The sequence below is a fragment of the Bos grunniens genome, chromosome 21 (genome assembly GCF_055505025.1).
Source record: "Bos grunniens cultivar Pamir isolate PY7600 chromosome 21, Bosgru_T2T1.0, whole genome shotgun sequence".
Taxonomy (NCBI): Eukaryota; Metazoa; Chordata; class Mammalia; order Artiodactyla; family Bovidae; genus Bos; species Bos grunniens.
The window spans coordinates 47,595,272-47,613,469 of NC_141185.1; the positions used below are offsets into that span (position 1 = coordinate 47,595,272).

The 18,198-nt window shown below is 40.1% G+C and overlaps 1 protein-coding gene across 9 annotated transcripts in view; it reads left to right on the forward strand.

The window, feature by feature from the left end:
* Positions 1–18,198, forward strand: part of LOC147349601 (uncharacterized) — a 48,847-nt gene that overhangs the window by 3,285 nt on the left and 27,364 nt on the right. Inside the window, exon 3 of one of the 9 annotated variants that reach the window (XR_015150025.1) lies at positions 422–497. The exons of 7 other annotated variants lie outside the window; for them this stretch is intronic. Coding sequence is in view for 1 of the 2 variants with exons in the window: in XM_086364422.1 (XP_086220548.1) it covers positions 450–497 (48 nt within the window). In the remaining variant the exon portion in view is untranslated. The remainder of the gene's footprint in view (positions 1–421; positions 498–18,198) is intronic. One more of the 9 variants, XM_086364422.1, reaches the window with a different exon arrangement.

Consider the following 18,198-nt stretch of genomic DNA (forward strand, 5'->3'; position numbering starts at 1 on the left):
TTGGTCAAGTGTTATTTAACTGTGGTAAAGTTTTTTTAAACATACAATATTTATTATTTTAACCAGTTTGGAGTACAGTGTACAGTTTGGAGGCATTAAATATGGTTACAGTGTTATGGTAACCACAATTGCTATATTTAAAGCCTTTCATCATTCCCAACAAAAATTCTGTACTCATTAAACAGTAACTCCTTATTCCCCCATATCATATTTTGTTCATCCATTCATTTTATGGTGGGCATTTTGGTTGCTTCTGCTTTTTGGTTCTTGTGAATAATGCCACTATGAACACAGGTGTACAAATGGCAGTTCAAACCCCGGCTTTCAGTTGTTTTGAGTACCTACCAAAAAGTGGAGTTGCTAGATCATACGGTAAATCTATGATTAATTTTTTTGAGGAAATGTTGTACTATTTTCACAGCAACTGCACTGTTTTACATTCCTACTAGCCGTGCACAAGATTTCTAATTTCGCCACATCCTTGCCAAAGCTTCTTTGTGAGTTTATTTTTTGATTTTTTTTTAAAGTATTTTTATTTTTGGGTGTACTGGGTCTTTGTTGCTATGTGGGCTTTTCTCTAGTTGCAGTAAGTGGGACTGCTCTTCGTTGTGGTGTGTGGCCTTCTCATTGTTTTGGCTTCTGTTGTTGTGGAACACGTGGCTCTAGGTGTGCAGACTTTACTAGTTGTGGCGCGCGGGCTCAGGAGTGATGCTGCATGGGCTCAGGAGTTGCAGCGCCCCAGCTGCAGAGCACAGCCTCAGTAGTTATGGCACATGGGCTTAGTCACTCTGTAGTATGTAGGATCTGCCCAGATCAGGGATGGAACCTGTGTCTTCTGCATTATCAGGCAGATTCTTTACCACTGGGTCACCAAGGATGCCCCTGTTAGGTCTATATATATACACACACACACACACATATATATATATATACACACACACACACACACACACACACATATATATATATATACACACACACACATATATATATATACACACACATACACACACACACACATATATATATGTATACACACATAATAGCCATACTCATGAGTGTGAAGTGGTATCTCATTGTAGTTTTGATTTGCATTTCCTTAATGATTAATGATGTTGAGCATCTTTTAGTGTGTTGATTGGCCATTTGTATATCTTCTTTGGAGAAATATCTGTTCAAGTTCTTTGTCCATTTTTAAGCTGGGTTTTATTGTTATTGAGTTGTAGGAGTTCTTTGTATATTCTGGATATTAATTCTTTATTGGATATGGTTTGCATGTATTTTCTCCCACGCTGTGGGTTGCCTTCTCTGTTGATAGTGTCCTTTGATGCACAAAAGTTTTAAATTTTGATGTAGTTCAATGAGTTATTTTTTCATTGCCTATGTTTTTGGTGTCATATCTAAGAATCCTTTACCAAATCCTCATGAAGAATTACCCCTATGTTTTCTTTCAAGAATTTTATGGTTTTAGCTCTTATATTTAATTCTTTGATACATTTTGTGATAATTTTGGGGTGTGATTGTAGTTTCTTTTAACCTCTAAACTTTATTTTGTGTTGGGGTGTAGCCAATTAACAATGTTGTGGTAGTTTCAGGTGAACAGTGAAGGGACTCCTCCATTCATATACATGTATCCATCTGTGTTAATTTTTGTATATGCAGTGAGGTAGGGTGTCCAGCTTCATTTTCATTGCATGTGGAAGGCGAGTTGTCCCCAGCATCATCTGTTAAAGCGACTGTTCCTTTCCCCTTGATTGAACTTGAGACTCTTATCAAAAATCAGTTAGCCATGAATGTATGGGTTTGTTTCTGAACTCTCAGTTCTGTTCCACTGGTCTGTAAGTCTGTCCTTCCATCAGTCCACAGTGTTTTGATTACTGTAGCTTTGAGTGAGCTATGAAGTAGAGGTCCTCCCACTTTGTTCTTTTCCAAGATTTTTTGTTTGTTTGTTTCCCTGGGCTGTGTAAGTTTCCTAGAGCTGCCATAACAAAACACCACAGACTGGATGATTTTCTTACCATTCTGGAGGCTGGAAGCCCCACATCAAGATGTGAGCAGCTTTGATTTCTCCCGACTTTGATTTCTCTCTTCTTGCCTTGTAGCTGGCTGTCTTTTTGCTGTGGCCTCAAGTGGTCTTCTCTTTGCATGCACAGCCCTGGTCTTACTGTGGGTCCAAATTTCCTGATCGTATAAGGACACCAGGAGGAGTGGATGAGGGCTTCATTGTGACATAGTTACCTCTTTAAAGGCTCCGTCTATAGATGTAGTCACATTCTGAGGTATTGAGGGTTAAGACTCCTGCATGTGAATTTTGGGGAATACACTTCAGCCTCTTACATGGACTCCATGCATTTGAGGATCAGCTTTTCTGTTTTTGCAAAAGAAGCCCCCTGGAATTTTAATAAGAGTTGCTCTGAATTTTGTAGATGGCTTTGGGTAGTATTGACATCTTGACAATATTAAGTGTTCTAATCCATGAGCATGTGATGTCTTTCCACTTATTTACATCTCCTTTAATTTCTTAGAGGAATACTTTGTAATTTTCAGGGAACAGTTTCTTGTACTCCTTGCTTAAATTTATTCCCAGGCATTTTATTCTTTCAGATTGTGCTATTGTGATAAGTGCATGTGTGCTAAGTCATTTCAGTCATGTCCAACTCTTTGTGACCCTATGGACCATAGCCTGCCAGACTCCTCTATCCGTGGGATTCTCTAGGCAAGAATTCTGGAGTGGGTTGCCATTTCTTAGTTGAGGGGATCTTCCCTACCCAGGAATGGAACCTGTCTCCCACCTTGGCAGGCAGGTTCTTTGCCACTAGCACCACCTGGGAAGCCCATTGTGATGTAATAAATTTATATTAAAAAAAATATATACATATTTGGTCTTTCTCCCCAGTTCCTGGCACAAAATCTTCTAAAACCCTTGGGATTTCCTGAGTATTAAAGATGGAAGCCCATGATTTATTATTTATGAAGAGAAGAAAAGTAAAAATATTAATCCCTCAGTTGTGTCCGACTCTTTGCACCCCATGGACTGTGTAGCCCACTAGGCAAGAATTCTCCAGGCAAGAATGCTGGAGTGGGTAGTCATTCTCTTCTCCAGGGAATCTTCCTGACCCAGGGATCACACCTAGGTCTCCTACATTGCATTGCATTTGGGCAGATGCTTTGCTGTCTTAGCCACCAGGGACCCCTTTTTTTTTTTTTCTTTCTTTTTTCAGGGACCCTTTTTTGTTAATTCATAATAAGCCCTTTTCAACCATACCTAAGTTTATGCTAATCAAGTGAATCTTGGTTGGGTATAGCTTCCAGATGAGGGCTGGTTGCTAGAGGAACCAACCAGGAGATTAGAGGATTGGAACTTTAAGCCCCACCCCTGATTTCTGTGGAGGGGAGTTGTTTAGTCATTCAGATATGTCCAACTATTTGTGACCCCATGAATTGCAGCACACCAGGTTTCCCTGTACTTCACTGTCTCCTGGAGTTTGCTCAAACTTGTGTCCATTGAGTCAGTGATGCCATCCAACTGTCTCATCCTCTGCCACTCCCTTCTCCTTTTGCCCTCAATCTTTCCCAGAAAAATAGTGCAAGTAGCAATCTTTATCATGGCAAGGGGAAAAGTTTTATAATTTGGGTATCCACTTTAACAATGAACATTATAAGACTTTCCAGACTATCATAAACCCTTTCTAAACAATATTTTGATGGTGATATAATAGTTCATCAATAAACGTAGAGTAATTTATGTAACACAATCATTGATATTTTCACTGTTTTCAGTTTTTGGCCAATGATGCTGCAACATGCATTTGTATCTATAAAGTTCTGGGAGAGGCTGTTTCCTTAAAGAGATCTAGAATTGGAATTGTTGCATCAGAGGATGAAAGGTTGTAACTGCTCTTTAAAAGGTGGCATCTCAGAGAATCCACTGAGGCAGAGAAACCATCATCCAGGTGTGCTGAGCTCCTTGCTTCTTCACACCCTCACCTCTCTCATTTTCCACTGCCCAAGTTTCTTTTGTAATTAATTCAGTAGAAGATGAATTTATATGGCATTTCCTCTATAACTCACAAGGGAGATTATTTCTCCATATAACTATTCAGTTCAGTCGCTAAGTCATGTCCGACTCTTTGCAACCCCATGGACTTGGGCACGCCAGGCTTCCCTGTTCTTCACCATCTCCCGGAGTTTGCCCAAACTCATGTCTATTGAGTCGGTGATGCTATCCAGCCATCTCATCCTCTTCATCCTCTTCTGCCTTGAATCTTTCCCAGCATCAGGGTCTTTTCCAATGAGTCAGCTCCTTGCATCAGGTGGCCAAAGTATTGGAGCTTCAGTTTCAGCAGCAATCCTTCCAATGAATATTCAGGGTTGATTTCCTTTAGGATTGATAGGTTTGATCTCCTTGCAGTCCAAAGGACTCTCAAGAGTCTTCTCCAGAACCACAGTTTGAAAGCATAAATTCTTGTCAGTTCTTCAGTGCTCAGCCTTCTTTATGGTCCAGCTTTCACATCCATTCATGCAGAGTGCTGAGAGGCTAGAAATTGAGTTAATCACCAGTAGCCAATGATTTAATCCATCACATCTATATAATTGAGCCTCCATAAAAACTGTTAAGTGATAGGGGTTAGTGAATGAGTGCTGGGAGGGTACATTCCATACTCCTTGGAGACCGAAGATCCTGTGCTCAGGCTCCTTCCAGAACCCACCATGTGTAACTCCTCAGTGGGCTGTTCACCTGTGTCCTCTATAATAAACCCGTAATAATAATGTTTTCCCCTGAGTTCTGTGAGCTGTTACAGCAAATTACTGAACCTCAGATGGGGTCAAGGGAGCCCCCAATTTGTAACCAAGTCAGACAGAAGTGTGGATAACCTGGGGGCTCATGGCTGAAGTAGGTGGATTGAGATTTTAAACCAGGGGGGGATTCTGTGCTAACTCTGGGTAGTGAGTGTCAGAACTGAATGAAATTGTAGGACATCAGATGTTGTCGACAGAGAATCTGAGAATTGCTTGGTGTGGAAAACCCACACACAGATATTACTGTAAATAGAATTGATTTCTCAGTTTTCTAGCCATTACTGGTATATAGGAACAATTGATTTTTTTTCAATTTTGAGAATTTGTTGATTAGCTTCAATAACTTTATGGTACATTCCTTGGGATTTTCTGTGTGTAGGATCATGTCACCTGCAAATACACATAGCTTTACTTCATTTCCAATATGGATGCCTTTTATTTCTTGTCTAATTGCTGTGCTAGAATTTCTAGGACAGTGTTAAATAGCAGTGGTAAAAGCAGGCATTCTTGTCTCATTCATGAAGTTACAAGTAAAGTTTGCAATCTTTTCTTTGTGGAGCATAATGTTAGCTGTGTTTTTTTCGTAAATGCCCTCTATCATGTTGAGGAATCGTCCCTCTACTCATAGCTTCTGAGCATTTTTATCATGAAAGAGTGTTGGCTTTTGTAAATGCCTTTTCTGTATTAACTAAGATGACAGTATTTTTTCTCTTCCTTCTACTACTGTGATATATTACATTCATTTTTTTCTTATGTTGAATCCTTGCATTTCTATTATAAATTACACTTTATCATGGTATATAATCCTTTTAACACACTCAGTTTGATTTGCTAGTATTTTGTTGAGGATCTTTGCATTGCTTTTCATAAGCAGTAGTGATTTCTAATTTTCTTTTTTGTGATTATCTTGATATCACTTTGGTATCAGGGAAATGCTGATCCCATAGAATGTGATAGAAACTGTTCTCTCCTACTTTATTTCTTTGAAGAGTTTGAGAACTGGTGTCAGTTTTTCTTTAAACTTTTGGTAGAATTCACCAGTGAATCCATGTGGCCCTAGACTTTTCTTTGTTCAGAAGTTACTGATTACTGAATCAATGTTTTTACTTGTTATAGGTCTAGTGAGATTTTCTACTTCTTCAGTCAATTTAGGTAGTTTGTGTATTTCGAGGAATTTGTCAGTTTCATCCAGATTACCCAATTTTAGAGCCCAAAGGATTCCAGTTCTTTCTTTTGTTAAACCTTGGCTGTTAAGAGCTAGGGTGTGAGAAAGTGTCCATGTATGGAGAGGTAAATATAAATGTATAAAAATAAATTTGTGTTTATAAAAGTGCAATTTGATTTAGGACTTAACAAATTCAGCTAGCAAAGCAAGTTACAGGTTAAGACTATTTTCCTTCTTAAAAGAAAATGAATATTTTTAATTAAAAAATTTTTTTTAATTATTTGAACAGGCAGCATGTACGTGGTTCACAGTTCAAAAGTTACAAATGAGTTTACAGTGAGCAGTTTCCATCCAGCTCATTTCCTTCATCCTGCTGGCTCCCCCTTTGCACATGGAGCCCTGTTGTCAGCTTCTAATATGTCCTAGATATGTTACACATACATGTGGCAGGTTTTAAAGTGTTGTTCAGTCGCCAAGTCATGACTTTTTGTGACCCCATGGACTGCAGCACACCAGGCTTCTCTGTCCCTCACCATCTCCTGGAGTTTGCCCAAGTTCATGTCCGTTGGATCAGTGATGCCATCCAACCATCTCATTCTCTGTCTCCCTCCTCTTCTGCCTTCAGCCTTTCCCAGCATCAGGGTCTTTTCCAGCGAGTCAGCTCTTCACATCAGGTGGCCAAAGTATTGGAACTTCAGTACCAGTCCTTCCAATGAGGTTTGATTTCCTTTAAGACTGTCTGGTTTTATCTCCTTGCTTTCCAAGGGACTCTCAAGAGTTTTCTCCAGAACCACAGTTTGAAACCATAAATTCTTTAGTCAGTTCTTCATTGCTCAGCCTTCTTTATGGTCCAGCTCTCACATCCATACTTGACTACTGGAAAGACCACAGCCTTGACTATACGGACTTTTGTTGGCAAAGTGATGTCTTTGCTTTTTATACACTGTCTAGGTTTGTCATAGCTTTCTTGCCAAGAAGCAGTCGTCTTCGGTTTCATGGCTGCAGTCACCATCTGCAGTGATTTTAGAGCCCAAGAAGAGAAAATCTGATACTGCTTCCACCTTTCTCCCTTCTATTTGCTATGAAGTGATAGTACCAGATGCCATGATCTTAGTTTTTTGAATAGTGAATTTTAAGCCAGCTTTTTCACCTCCTCTTTGACCCTCATCAAGATGCTCTTTAGTTCCTCTTTGCTCTCTGCCATTAGCGTGGTATCATCTGCATACCTGAGTTGGTTGATATTTCTCCCGGAAATCTTGATTCCAGCTTGCAAATTCATCCAGCCTGACATTTTACATGATGTGCTTTACATATATGTTAAATAAACATGGTGACAGTAACCAGGCTTGTTCTACTCCTTTCTCAGTTTTGAACCAGTCAGTTGTTCTGAATAAGGTTCTAATTGTTGCCTTTTGACCTGAATACAGGTTGATCAGGAGCCAGGTAAGATGGTGTGGTATTCCCATCTCTTAAAGGGTTTTCCATGGTTTGTTGTGATCCACACAAAGACTTTGGCGTAGTCAATGAAACACAGAGGTAGATGTTTTTCTGGAACTCCCTTGCTTTCTCTTGGACCCAGCAAATGTTGGCAATTTGATCTCTGGTTCCTTTGCCTTGCTAAAGTGAAAGAAAGTGAAGTTGCTCACAATGAAGATTGACCTTTTCCAGTCCTGTGGCCACTGCTGGGTTTTCCAAATTTGCTGACATATTGAGTGTAGCACTTTAATAGCATCATCTTTAGGATTTGAAATAGCTCTGCTGGAATTCCATCCCTTCCACCAATTTTACTGGCAGCAGTGCTTCCTAAGGCCCACTTGCCTTCACACTCCAGGATGTCTGGCTCTGAGTGAGGGACTGCACCATTGGGGCTGTCCAGGTCATTAAGAGCTTTTTTGTACAGTTCTTCTGTGTATTCTTGCCATCTTTCTTGATCTCGTCTGCTTCTATTAGGTCTTTACTGTGCGCATCTTTGGGTGAAATGTGCCTTTGACATTTCCAGTGGTCTTGAAGAGCTCTCTAGTCCTTCCTCTCCTGTTGTTTCCCTCTATTTCTCTGCACTGTTGATTGAAGCAGGACTTCTTGTCCCTCCTTGCTGTTCTCTGGAACTCTGCATTTAGTTGAGTGTACCTTTCCCTTTCATCATTGCTTTTTGCTTCTCTGCTTTCCTCAGCTGTTTGTAAAGCCTCCTCAGATCAATGACTTTGCCTTCTTGCATTTCTTTTTCTTTGGGATGGGTTTGTTCACTGTCTCCTATACAATATTATGAACCTCTGTCCATAGTTCTTCAGGCACTCTATCTACTAGATCTAATCCCTTGACTCTATTCATCAGCTCCACTGTGTATTCATAGGGGATTTGATTTAAGTCGGACCTGACTGGCCTAGTGGTTTTCCCCACTTTCTTTAGTTTAAGCCTGAATTTTGCTATAAGGAGCTTATGATCTCAGCCACAGTCAGCTCCCAGTTTTGTTTTTGCTAACTATATAGAGCTTCTCCATCTTTGGCTACAAAGAATATAATCAATCTGATTTCAGTATTGACCATTTGATGATATCCATGTGAAGAGTCATCTCTTGTGTTGTTGAAAGAGGGTGTTTGCTATGACCAGTGCGTTCTCCTGGCAGAATTCAGTTAGCCTTTGCCCTGCTTCACTTTGTACTCCAAGGCCAAACTTGCCTGTTACTCCAGGTATCTCTTGACTTCCTACCTTTGCATTTCAATCCCCTGTGATGAATACGACATCTTTTTTGGGTGTTAGTTCTAGGAGGTCTTGTAGGTCTTCATAGAATCATTCAACTTCAGCGTCTTCAGCATCAGTGGTTGGGGCATAGACTTGGATTATTGTGGTGTTGAATGGTTTGCCTTGAAAATGAACCGAGATCATTGTCGTTTTTGAGATTGCATGCAAGGACTGCATGTCAAACTCTTGCTGACTATGAGGGCTGCTCCATTTCTTCTAAGGGATTCTTGCCCACAGTAGTAGATATAATGGTCATCTGAATTAAATTCGCCCATTCTGATCCATTTTAGTTCACTGACTCCTGAAATGTCAATGTTCACTCTTGCCATCTCCTGCTTGACCACTTCCAATTTACCTTGATCCATGGACCTAACATTCCAGATTCCTGTGCAATACTGTTCTTTATGGCATCAGATTTTACTTTCATCACTAGACACATCCTCAATTGGGCATCATTTCTGCTTTCACCCAGCCTCTTCTTTCTTTCTCCACTCTTCCCCAGTAGCATACTGGACACCTTCCAGCCTGGGAGGCTTATCTTTTGGTGTCATATCTTTTTACCTTTTTATACAGTTCATGGAGCGCTCACAGCAAGTATACTGAGGTTTTTGCTCCATTCCCTCCTCCAGTGGATCACATTTTGTCAGAACTCTCCAGTGTGATGTCTTGGGTGGTCCTGCACAGCATGGCTCATGGGTTCATTGAGTTATGCAAGGCCCTTTACCACGACAAGGCAGTGATCCATGACGTGTATCCACGCATTATTAAGATTCCCTCCCTTCAAGAGGTGTAGGTTTCATGCCTCTCCTTGGTTATGGGCTGGACTTAGTGACTCACTTAACAGAACATGCCAGAAGTGGCAGTCTGTAACATCCAAGACTAGGTCATCCAAATACTTTGTGACTTCCTTGGATTAACTGCTCTGTGCGAAGCCAGCTGCCTTGTTGGAAAGGCACTTTGGCAGCCTTTTGAGAGGTCCACCTGGTGAGGGACTGAACCCACAACCACAATGGGAGAAAGTCACCTTGGATGTGGGCCAAACCTCCAGCCCCAGTGACTGCACCCCAGATAACATCTTATTTTTTAATAGAGACATAATTCACATATTATAAGGTTTGCCCTTTTGAAGTATAAACATAGTGGTTTTTAGTATAGTCCCAAGATTGTGCAACCGTCACCGCTATCTAATTTCAGAACATGCACATCATCCCCAAAGGAAGCCTCGTACCAATTCCCTCCCCATTTGTCTACCCCCAGCTCTTACCTAAAAATACATAAATAAGTAAAACAGTACTCATTGGTTTTGGGCTGCTGGGTCTTCATTGCTGTGCTCGGGCTTTTTCTAGCTGTGGCAAGCAGGGGCTGTTCTTCATTGCAGAGCACAGGCTCTGGGCTCACAAGCTTTAGTAGTGGCAGCACATGGGCTTGGAGCTTGCGGCTCACGGGCTCGAGGGTGCGTGGGCTTCGGTAGTCGTGGCACACACGGGCTCAGCAGCTGCAGCTCATGGCCCCTGGAGCACACAGGCTTCAGTAGTTGCGGTGCGTGGGCTTCGTTGCTCCGAGGCATGTGAAATCTTCTCCGACCAGGGATGGAACCATGTCCCCTACGCTGGCAGGTGGATTCTTAACCACTGAGCCAGCAGGGATGTCTCCACTAACCTGCTTTTAATTTCTATGGATTTGCCTGGAAATTTCATATAAACAGAATTGTATAATATTATGGTCTTTTGTACCTGGCTTCCCTCACTTAGCATCATGTTTTCAGCATTCAACCATGTTTCAGTATATCAGTATTTCACTCCTTTAAACGGCCTGATAATATTCCAATGTATGGATGATACCACATTTTGTTTATACATTTATCAGTCTATGAACATTTTGGTTGTTTCAGCTTTTTAGTTATTGTGAATAGTGCTGCTATGAACATGTAAAATTTTTGTATGAATCTAAGTTTTCATTTCACTTGGGTGTGTATCTAGGAGTGTACTTGTTGATGTCCCATGGTAACTTGATGTTTGACTCTTTTGAAAAGTTGCCAAACTGTTTTCCAGAGCAACTGCACCATTTTACATTCCAGCAAGCAATGTATGGGGTTTCCAGTTCTTCCACATTCTCAGCAAAACTTATTACCTGTCCTTTTTTGGTGATGTCATACTAGAGTGTGTGAAATGGTGTCTTATTGTAGTTTTGTTGTGCATTTCCCTGATGGTTAAGGATGTTGAGCATCTGTTCATGTGCTTATTGACCATATGTGTATATTCTTTGAAGAAATGTCTATTCAAATCCTTTGCTCATTTAAGAACTGGATTATTTATCTTTTTATTGTTGAGTTATAAGAATTCTTTATATATTCTGTTTACTGGGACCTTATCAGATATATGATTTGCAAATACTTTCTCTCATTCTATGCATTGTTTTTTTTCACATTCCTAATAGTGTCCTTTGAAGCACAGAATTCTAGGTTTTGTTGAAATCTGATTTATCTGTTTTTTCCTTTGGTTGCTTGTGCTTTAAAAAATCATTTCCTAACCCAAGGTCACTGTGATTCATGCCTGTGTTTTCATCTAAATACTATACAGTCCATGGAATTCTCCAGGGAAAAATACTGGAGTGGGTAGCTGTTCCCTTCTCCAGGGGATCTTTCCAATCCAGGGATTGCACCCAGGTCTCCTACATTGCAGGCAGATTCTTTGCTGAGCCACCAGGGAAGCCCAGGAAATAAGAACCACCAGGGAAACTTCTTCATCTAAAAGTTTTGTAGTTTTAGCTCTCATGTTTAGGCCCTTGATCTGCTTTGTGTTAATTTTTTTATGTGGTGTGATGTACGGGTCCAACTTTTTTCTTTTGCATGGAGATATCCAGCTATCTCAGCCCCATTTGTTGAAAAGACTGTTCTTTTCCCCATTGGAAGATCTTGGCATGCTTGTAGGAAATCAGCTAATCATAAATGTAAGGGTTTATTTCTGGACTCTCAATTCTACCCCATTAACCTGTACACCTGTCCTCATGCAGATATTACACAGTCTTCATTACTGAAGCTTTATAGACGGTTTTGGGCTTCCCAGGTGGTGCTAGCGATGAAGAACCTTCCTGCCGATGCAGGAGACATAAGAGATGCAGATTCAGTCTCTGGATCAGGAAGATCCCCTGGAAGAGGGTATGGCAACCCACTCTAGTACTCTTGCTTGGAGAGTCCCCATGGACAGAAGCCTGGTGGGCTTACAGTCCATAGGATCACAAAGAGTCAGACACAACTGAAGCAACTTAGCACATATAGAAAGTTTTAAAGTCATGAAGTGTGCATCTTCCAACTTTGTTCTCTTTCAAGATTGTTTTGGCTATCCAGGTCTTAGGTATTTCCATATGAATTTTTAGGATCAGCTTGACAAAAAAAAAGGCAATTGGGCCTTTAAAAGGGGTGGTGTTGAATCCATAGATCAATCTGTGGATTGTATTAGCTTCCTAGGGCTGCCATAGTAAAGGACTACAAACTGGGTGTCTTAAAACAACAGGGATCAGCTTTCTCTTAGTTCTGAAGATTAGAAGTCTGAAATCAAGGTATCTTCAGGGCCATGCCTCCTCAATCCTATAGGCAGATCCATCCTTGTCTCTTCCTAGCTTATGGTGGTTTCCCAGCAACCTTTGGTGTTCATTGGCGTGTAGGTGCATCACACGTGGCACCTTTTTATAAGGACACCAGTCATATTGATTTAGGGGCCCACCCTATCCCAGTGTGACCTCGTCTTAACTAATTACATCTACAAGTGACCCTATTACAAATAAAGTCACTTCTGAGGCATGGGGTTGAGATTTGAACATGTGGCTATTGGAAGGGTATATTTAATATACCAGGAGGAGCAGGGGGGCGACAGAGGATGAGATGTTTGGATGGTATCACTGACTCAATGGACATGCATTTGAGCAAACTCCAGGGAAGAGTGAAGGACAGGGAAGCCTGGCGTGCTGCAGTCCACGGGGTCGTAAAGAGTTGGACACAACTTAGTGACTGAACAACCACAACAGTATATATTATTGATTCTTTATTCAGTATTTATTATTGATTCAAACAGTATATATAGTTGATCTTTTTCCATTATAGATTATTATAAGATATTACCTATATTTCCTTAATTTCATTCTTAATCATTCATAGTGTGTAGAAGTAGATGATTTTTTTATTGAAATATAATTGCTTTACAATGTTGTGTTAGTTTGTGCTGTACATGCAGTGAAGTGATAGGCTTGATTTTTATATATTGAAATTGTATCCTACAACCTTGCTGCTTTTGGAAGGAGGACATTTCCCCCTACCCCTTTTGAGTTCTTTTGGTTGGTGTAATAATCGAATAGACACAAAACAGATTAATGGGAGGGAAAGGAACTATTTTGTACACATGGAGGTCTCATACAAATGAGACTCCCAAAGTGACCAAAGCAGGATATTTTATATATCAATTTTGAACAAAGAAACAATTATTTGTGAAAATTTAATGAAGGGGCTTGTGCTTAAAGTTGTAAAATTTGTTTATACAGCTTTCTTAGCCTTGAATTCCCTAACTCTGGTGATAAGGATGCTTTCTGTTCTCCTGGTATAGGGAAGAGATTGTCTTCCCTCTTTAAGGGGGAAACAGGGAGGTCAGAGTATTTTTTATATCATTTTGTCCTCTATTTCTCAAGGAACTTCAACTCAAGATCATCAGTATGCCATGGTGGCATATCTTGGAGTGGCCTGCTCTGATCACAAGTGAAAATGAATGTGAACATCGCTCAGTCGTGTCTGACTCTTTGTGACCCCATGGACTATACAGTCCATGGAATTCTCCAGGCCAGAATACTGGAGTGGGTAGCCGTTCCCTTCTCCAGGGGATCGTCCCAAGCCAGGGATCAAACCCAAGTCTCCTGCAATGCAGGCAGATTCTTTACCATCTGAGCCACCAGGGAAACCCCTCTGATCCCCAACATTAGGTCTAATGGGTTTGTGTGTGTGTGTATTCCTTGGGGTTTTCTATATACAAGATCATATTGTCTGCAAATAGACATAATTTTAATTTTTCCTTTCTGATCTGCAGACTTTTCTTTCTTTTTACCCCCCAGTTTTCCTGGTACTTTGCCTCAGTACAATGTTGAGTAGTATTGAGAGCAGGTATCTTTGTTTCATTCCTGATCTTGGGCAGAAAGTTTCCAGTCTTTCACCACTAAGCAAGAAGTCAGCTGTGGGTTTTTCTATGTCTAGTTTATTGGTATTTTTTTTTATCATGAAAGAGTGTTGAATTTTATCAAATGCTTCTTGAGATAATCGTGTAGTTTTATTCTTTGAGTAAAATGTGTTACAGTGACTTTCCAACATTGGACCAATCTTGCATTCCTGAGATAAATCTCACTTTTTTATGTGTAGCTGCATTCAGTTTGCTAGCGTTTTGTAGAGGATTTTTGCATCTGTATTTATAAATGACACTGATTGATAGTTTTCTTGATATATATTTGTCTAGTTTTGGTGCCAGAAGGGTAATACTGACTTCACAAAATGATCTGGGAAGTGTTCCTTCCTCTTCTGTTTCTAGGAGGAATTTGAAAGGAATTGGTGTTAATCCTTTTTTAGATGTTGGTAGAATACAGTGGTGAAGCCATCTGGTCTTGAGGTTTTCTTTGTGGGAAATTTTTTGATCACTACTTCTACCTCTGCTTATTATAGATCTATTCAGCTTTTCAATTTCTTACTGAGTCAGTTTCATTATTTTGTGTCTTTCTAGGAATTTGTACATTTCACCTAGTTATCTCAAGTGTTGTTATACAGTTATTCATAGTATTCTTTTATAATCCTTTTTATTTCTGTAAGGCTGGTAGTGTTGTGACCCCATCTTTCATTCATGATTTTCTCTCTTTTATTTTCTATCTAGCCCAAAGCTTTTCAATTTGTTCATCTTTCAAAGTATCAACTTCTGGTCTTGTTGATATTTCTCTATTGTTTTCCTGTCTTTGTTGCAATTACTTCTGCTGTAATCTTTATTATTCTTTCCTAAGGTTTGCTTTGATTTAGTTTTCCATTTCTTTTACTAACTTATTAAGGTAGAAAGCTGTTGATATGAGTTGTCATCTTTTTAATGTATAATTTACAGCTGTAAATTTTTCTGCAAGCACTGCTTTCGCTACATTCCGTAAATTTTAGCCCCTTATATTTTCATTTTCATTCATCTCAAAGTATTTTCTAATTTCTCTTGTTATTCATTGATCTTTTAGTGATTAAGGATTATGTTGTTCAACTTCCACGTATTTGTGAATATTCAAATTTTCCTGTTATTTATTTCTAGTTTTATTCCATTTTGAGTAAAGAATATACTTTGTATGAGTTCAGTCCTTTTAAACTTATCGAGCCTTGTATCATGGGCTGTCATATTCTCCAGGCAAGAATACTGCAGTGGGTTGCCACCCCTCCTCCAGGGGATCTTCCTGACCCAGGGACTGATCCTGTGTCTCATGTCTCCTGCATTGGCAGGCGGGTTCTTTGCCACTATTGCCATCTTTGAAGCCCAGTTGCGTTATAGTGTTGTTCAAATCTATCTCCTTGTTGATCCTCTGTCTACCCATCATTGAAAGCGGGGTATTGAGGACTCCTCCGATGATTAGGAGTCGGACACGACTGAGCGACTTCACTTTCACTTTTCACTTTCATGCATTGGAGAAGGAAATGGCAACCCACTCCAGTGTTCTTGCCTGGAGAATCCCAGGGACGGGGGAGCCTGGTGGGCTGCCGTCTATGGGGTCGCACAGAGTCGGACACGACTGAAGCGACTTAGCAGCAGCAGCAGCAGCAGCCGATGATTATTGTTAAATTGTCTAATTCTCCGTTCAGTTCTTTCGGTCTTTGCTTCATGCATTTTAGTGCTCTCTTATTAGGTATATGTTTATAATTGTTAAATCTTCTTGATAGAGTGCTTCTTTTAGCATGATAAAATGTCCTTCTCTGTCCCTGTTAACAATTGTTTGTTGTTTTAAAGTGTATTTTGTCTGATATCAGTATAGCCACTGCAGTTCTCTTTCAGTTGCTGAGGGATAGATCATTTGTATCCTTTTAGTTTCAACATGTTTTGTCTCTGAATCTAAGGTGTGTATTGATTGTATAGCATGTAGTTTGGATAGCATGTAGTTTGATTGTTATAACCGCCCCCCCCCTCAAAAAAAAGTCCCTTATGACAGTCTCCACCTTAGTTGCAGTGTTTGGTCCACTTGAGTGTCCTTTCTGACAAGGTGGGATTTACGCCTTCCTTTTGGCTATTTGTTTTCCCTGTGTCTCACATCTTTTCTGTTGCTCTATTTTTCCACAACTGCCTTCTTTCTGTTAAACAGATATTCCCTAGTGCACCATTTAAATTACCTTGTCATTTCTTTTGTGTCTTTTGAATTATTTTCTCAGTGGTTGTTCTGGATATCTTCATTTCTAATAATCTGATCATTGAGTTCAGATTAATACCAACTTTATTTCAATAACATGTAAAATTTTGCTCATATGCATTTCTATTTCTCCCTTGCTTTGTGTTATTATTATCCACATTAAATCTTTATATATCAGATGCCCACCCACATCCCAGTGCCATGGCATGTCACTGCCTTCTGACCTCCATAGTTTTATGATGAGAAATCGGCTGCTGCTCTTATTGAGGATGTCTTACACATAATATGTACTAAGTCACTTCTCTCTTCTGGCTTTTGAGATTCTCTTTCTCTGACTTTCAATAGTTTGATTATGATGTGTCTTGGTATGGTTGTCTTTGAGTTTATCATATTTGGAGTTCATTGAGCTTCTTGGGTCTGTAGGCAAATGTTTTTCATCAGATTTGGGCAATTTTCTGTCATTATTTTTCAAACACCCCTTTTGCCCTGTTCCTCTCCTTCTGGAGTTCTCCTTATGCTCTGCTGGTGCACTTGATGCTGCCCTAGTCTCTGAAGCTTTGTTCAGTGTTATTTTTCTTTCTGCTTTTCAAGACTGGTAAACCCGATTTACCTGTCTTCAAGATTACCAATTCCTTCTTATATCTGCTGAACTCTGCTGTTGAATAGCTATAGTGAATTTATCATTTCAGTCATTGTACTTTATAACTCTAGACTCTTTATTTATAATTTCTCTCTCTCTATTGATACTCTCTTTGGTAATACATTGTGTTCATACTTTCCTTTAGTTCAAATAGTATTTCCTTTAGTTCTTTGAATATATTTTAAGTAGCTGATTTAAAGTCTCTAGTCTGGTCTTTGAAACTATTTCTTATTGATAAGGTTTTGCCCCCTGCCCCGCCCAGTATCTGGATCACATTTTTTTTTGTTTCTTCGCATGTCTTGTGATATTTTCATGAAAATTAGCCACTTAAATTAATATAATGTTGTGGCTTTGGAAATCAGGTTCTTCCCTCATCCTCAGAGGTTTCTGTAGTTGCTGAAGTTACTTGTTGGGTAACTTCTCTGAACTATTTTTGTAAGGTCTGTATGCTTTTCGGTGTGTGTCCACTGACGTCTCTGCTTAGTTAGATTAGTGCTAACAATTGGTCAAAGATTTCCTTTAATGCCTGGAACAATAAATCACCTGGTCATTGCCAAGGGGTTCTGTATGCTTGTCGTGGTATGCCTTCAACACTCGGCCAGAGACTTAGTAATATCTCTGCCTTGCACTTCACTTTCTGCTTGTAAAGAGCCTCGGTGTCAGCTTGTGGTGAGAGGGCCTTATCAGTTCCTTTCTGAGCATTTACACAATCCTACTACCTGTGCCTCAGCCTTCTGGATTCTGGGGAACATTTCAGATTTTCAAAGCCCTTATGGACATCTCCTGCCCTAGATTTTACTTTTAAACTTTTTGAGGTAGCCTGTTGTTTGCCTCAATAGCGTGCAGTAGCCATAGCATCAAAAAAAATTACCTTGAAATGTTTTTACCAACACCCTCAGGGAAAAGACTTTCCTCACTGGACAAGCTCCAAGTCTAATCAATTAGGGCAGCCTTGCAATCGAGGCTTCCGGGAGCTACCAGACAGGTCACATGATGGCAGTTCTGTGGGAATGAGGCTTTCAAGAAGCGCCGACCCCGGCTTGCCTCTCCTGCTGTCTGCCAGGCTGCTGTTTTCCACTGTGATTGTGGTTGTTGATTTTCAAGGCTATCATGGAGCCGGAGAGAGGGGGGTGGAAATAAGACAAGTTAAATTGCCCCAAAGCTCACTGTCGTTACTGAGTTTTGGTCACTTTTCTTGATTGAAACTTCCCAGATTGCTGAAATCTTCTGGTTAATTTCCAGATTCTGAAAAGCTGGTTCTGACCACTTTTGTCAGTTTTCTTACTGCCTTTCTGGAGGTTGGTTAGAATTTTTGAAGGTCCTTACTCCACTTTTACTGATACCACTGCCTGGGTAACATCTTGACTGTAACTCTGAGAGAGAGACTAAACCAGAACCATCCTACAAAGGCACCCCCAAATTCTTGACCCACAGACACCAAGATAATAAATGTCTGTTCTTTTAA